Genomic DNA, 4,588 nt, shown 5'->3' with positions numbered 1-4,588 from the left:
GACAGCTTGACAGTCGAGGCAGGATTTCGAGCGATGGTAAATGTCTCCTCCTTGCTTCTTTAACAAAGGTGCTCTCGCCCTCAACAGGAGAGCTGGCTCACTTTTTCCTCCTTCCACCGCGAAAGATTAATGTGTATTGTCATCAAGTAGGAGAGCTACCTATGAAGGTAGTCCCCTTTGCACAGACACTAACTTTACGTTACAATCCTACGAACTATAAGACAACAACACTCTCTAGGAGAGTTTCGTTTTCGTACTGGCCATTCATGTAGTTGTTGTTGTTTTTGCGGAGGGCAGATTTGAAGGAAGACCTGGGAACACATGACACTTACTGAGTGTGTCACAAATAATAATCACACAACACAAGAACGCTGAACGTCCAAACGAACGGTGAGAACAATGAGGGTGGAGGTCTGGACGGTCAGGATGGCTATGGACTGCGCTTCCCTGCGAGCGACATCACGCGAATAAACACGTTCCCGATAGAAAAGAAGAAGTATCCTGCATGCCTAGATCTGTGTCACACACGCGCATTCGATACTGTGCGATTATTTTGTACTAGTTCAAGAAAGCGCTACTTACAATGCAATACTTCCCGCAGGTAAGTCTGTACAAGTTTGAAGTCATCAGCTGGAAAACAGTCGAGTATCATTAGTGTAGTGCATTCCATCGTGAGAGTGCGCGAGTCTGCATCTATATGATGCAATTCTTCGTTATACATCAACTCCTCACTTGCTTTGCTATACGGAGCTATTTGAGAGTTACGATAAGAAAACTGAAATAGGGTGAACCTGCGCGAGAGAGGTTTGTTTGTATCGCCACGAAGCAAGTATGTCACCATGAATTCGAAGTAGTACAGAGGCTGCATTATACGCCAGTAATAAAGGTTGCGTTACGTTCACTTTTAAGATGAGTGTAATACAGCTAATTCCACTGGCCGATCGGGGGTTCGGGGGAGGGGGTGACTTTTACGCGTCATTTACTTGTTATCTTTCGCTTATCGTTTGAGATCATCTCGCTCCCCGAACGGACGCTCTTTTTTGCTCTGCCGAGTAAGCTGGGGTTCGACCAAAACCCCAACTAAATACTAACGTCACTTTCGGACCTTGCGAGGCGAATCAACAGCGAGTGTTGGGCCGACTCGCTAAGTTTGCCGGATGTATGTGACGATTACCACCAAGCTGCTTGCTGAAGAGCGATTATTTTCCGCCCGTTGATTCGGATTATGTCCCGCTGTGCTGGATTTCGTTGCGCTGCATCGGATTCAAGTGGTCGCTCCCGATCGACCGGTGGAATTCTCCGTTACTTGGTCGGTAGATTGCAGGCAGTAAAGTCGTTGATTCGTTTATTTTGCACACGTTTTCCAGGACAGCAGTGCTGCCGCCGAAGCCCAACGATGGACCATAGCCAGTTTTATCGCCTTCGCTATCTTCAGCATTATTTGCGGCATAGCCATCACTTCTTATTTCTTCTCCAGTTACAAGAGACATCCTGTTGCTTTTCACACGTCAGAAGCGTTCCTACGAGGCACTTGCAACACCAGCGCTTGCAATTGCTTCTCCGACCTCCTCAGTCAGACCGTGAACCATAGCGTGGACCCGTGTGTCGATTTCTACAAATACGCTTGCTCTCGTCTGGCCACCGGCGAAGACAACCTGAGGTCCAGGTTAGCGAAACAACAAGTGCTAAATCACATAGGTACCAAAGACGCTGTCAAACTGCCTGCAACATCAGCACTTGCGAAGACTGCCCTTCTGTACAACACTTGCATTAAAGACACTACAAAAGCGGACATCGAAGTCGTGAGGACATTTTTAGCAAGTTATAACCTGTCCCCCGGAGACAGTGAGCGCCCAGAAGTGGATCCGTTGAAGACTATGCTGACCATGGCAAGCAAGATGCAAGACGGGATACTGTTCCATCTGGGCTTAGATTACGGCCGTTTTCTATCACCCGCCGAGCGTGCTGATTCCAGCACGACTCACCCGTTCTGGTTCGGTCTAAACAAGGAGTTCAAGAGATGGACGACGTGGATTTGGAAGAACAAAACCGTAAGCCTGCGCGATGAAGTGATGCACACCCTTAGGCTGATATGGCCGCAGAATTTTTTGTCGGACAAAGTCTTGGACCCTACGGTACATGCGATTGAGGCGGTTGATGCCGAGGTTGAAGTGATGTTGCGAAGGTCATTCGTGCGCGTCAACTCTTCAAATAAGGTAACGATCGCCGTAGAAGACGTGCGCAATTATTCGAAATACCTGGACGGCGACCTTCTGGTACATTATCTGTCGACTGACGGCCTCCTTTACAAGACCCGTTTGCTTCTTACCGTCGACGGTATCGGGACCCTCAGCTTCTTGGACAGCTTGCTCACAATCGAAAAGAAGAACCTACTGGCGTACCTCTCGTGGGAGTTAGCTCGCCAGCTTATAAATTTCGGCCTCGAAAGAGACGTGGAGAAACAAAGGCTCGTTTGCTACAATAAGGTTGAACGGCTGCTCGGCGCAGGTGCGCTTGTAGCTCATGGGATCTTCGGAGACGTCACCGACGTTACCAGGGAAACGGCACGGGACATTTTCAAGCTGGTCCGCGACAATTCCGTCTCTCTCATAAGAACATTGGCTGGTAGAAAGGAGAGGGAAATTCAGCATTTACGAGGGATCGCCGAACGACTCGGCAAGACACAAATCACTTTCGTTCACCCACTTGGCCTGAACAATCTTGAAGAACTAGACAAGCACCTGAGCTACGTCTCCCTCACGAATGAGAGTTTCGTGGCAAACTTCTTGAGCATATCTGAAACCATGTGGCGTCGCACGAAGCAACACGGCATTCCTGATTGGCTGGAAGGCATGAAGATCGACGAGAAGACATCCTACATCCTCGGAAAAGAGTTCAAAGTTCCAGCACGGTACGTTTTGCCCCCCTTGTTCTCTTTGGACGGATATCGAGCGGCGAACATGGGTACCTTTGGATGGCTGGTTTCCGAACAGATTTGGTACACGCTCTTCTCGGAGGATGTCGGAGGACTCGAAAATCCAACGAGTTCTTACATGGCAGATGTTTTCTCGAAGAAAACTCGTTGTCTGAAACGTCGAGGGGGTTCTCTGGATATCTGGCACGTCTTCCGCGCTGTGGCGATGTCGGTTCTTGTAGAGACATTTGAGGGCACCCTGAAGACGGGTGACGACGTGTCAAAGGAAATGTCGATGCAACTTCTGTTCCTTTCGACGTGCCTTCCAGAGTGTGGTGTGGAGACGCTTGGAATGGGGGACGCAGCGCAGCGTTGCAATATAGCAGTGATGAATATGCACGCATTCGCTAATGCTTTCCATTGTTCGGATACAAAGCCTCGATACGAAGCCTTCTGCAATTTCTGATGATAGCCTGCTGTTCTATTATGATTGTAAGACTTCTTGAAGGTTGGCACTGAAATGACAGTTGTGATAATGTTGAATGATTATTTTAGAGTTGTTACTCAATACATACACATGCTAAAACTGTATGCCTTCTGTTTTCTATCCATCGCGTGGAAAGCACACAGCGATGTTCAATAATGTTATGAGGCCAACTTCACAATAACGAAAGGGAGAGCTATGAGGCGCAAGCAACTTGCTACGGAAAGAGTGTAGTCGGCCTGTACGTTAGAGACAGTACGTAACAGATGCCGCAAAAGGACTGTCATTTATGCCTGCATTTAACGGCAGACCCGTTTAAGCGACGCAAGAGTCTCAAGAACAGTGAAAGCTGTCCAAGTGCACCTTCCAGCTATACGGTCTGCTACGGTCCAAATCAAAAAGCTGATAATTGATGTAACAATTCAGGGCTTTAGGTCGCGTGACATCTGTGGTCACGAACGCCGACGGAGCTGTAGATTGGTTTTACCCACACAGAAGTGCTCTTTCACAAATGCTGAAAATCCCCAGTCCACAAACTGAGCGTTATGCAGGAGACACCATGCCGACTGAACGTAAAGTTAATTGCATTTGCATTCAATTTGAAACGAAGAACACTAGCAATGACCTTCCTGGAACTTCAACCGTAACCGGATCAAATTACGGTTCATACGGAACTAAGGGTGGAACTTTGCATGTTGTGCATGAACATAAAAACTGCTGTTTTTCGTTTCTTTTTTCTTCTGTTTTTATGTATTACTTTCGTAGCCTTCCTGTTGCTTGCCGAAAGAGTCGTGCCCTGCAGGAATGATATGGATTATCTGGAGTCGCGAAATAATAACACAGTAACTTAAAACTGTCATGACTATACGCTAAGACATACACATGAGTATTTAAGGTCTAGGGATCAATGGGTAGCATTCATGAAGTGACATATAGCCTGAGCTATAGATGGTGTACACCCTAACTGCAGAACTGATCGCTGACACATAGCGCTAGACAAAATAGTTCTCGATGAGTTCAATTCGTTTCTGTTTGTCACTTAGGTCACTTCTGTGGTTGTCTCGTGAGTCTGTGTTTGATTTTCTCCCAGTGCACTAGGCGGCTCTGTATCTGCTTGAAAGGCTCGTTTGACGGCGGGTCTTCCACTTCGCTTTCAGTTTCTGTTTCCTGTTTGTGGGTTTTCCTCAGAC

At 47.4% G+C, this 4,588-nt stretch overlaps 1 protein-coding gene across 1 annotated transcript; it reads left to right on the top strand.

Annotated features, from left to right (window-relative positions):
• The first annotated feature begins 516 nt into the window (after positions 1-516).
• LOC135400340 (uncharacterized) lies at positions 517-3,494 on the top strand. The gene is made up of 2 exons (XM_064632173.1): positions 517-601; positions 1,368-3,494. Exons 1-2 carry the CDS (start codon positions 584-586, stop codon positions 3,378-3,380), a joined length of 2,031 nt encoding a protein of 676 aa, XP_064488243.1. The 5' UTR covers positions 517-583; the 3' UTR covers positions 3,381-3,494.
• The last annotated feature ends 1,094 nt before the right edge of the window (positions 3,495-4,588 follow it).

This window comes from Ornithodoros turicata, chromosome 7, assembly GCF_037126465.1.
Source record: "Ornithodoros turicata isolate Travis chromosome 7, ASM3712646v1, whole genome shotgun sequence".
Classification (NCBI taxonomy): domain Eukaryota; kingdom Metazoa; phylum Arthropoda; class Arachnida; order Ixodida; family Argasidae; genus Ornithodoros; species Ornithodoros turicata.
Note: the sequence above shows the minus strand (reverse complement) of the source record. Positions and strands in the feature narration are given on the sequence as shown.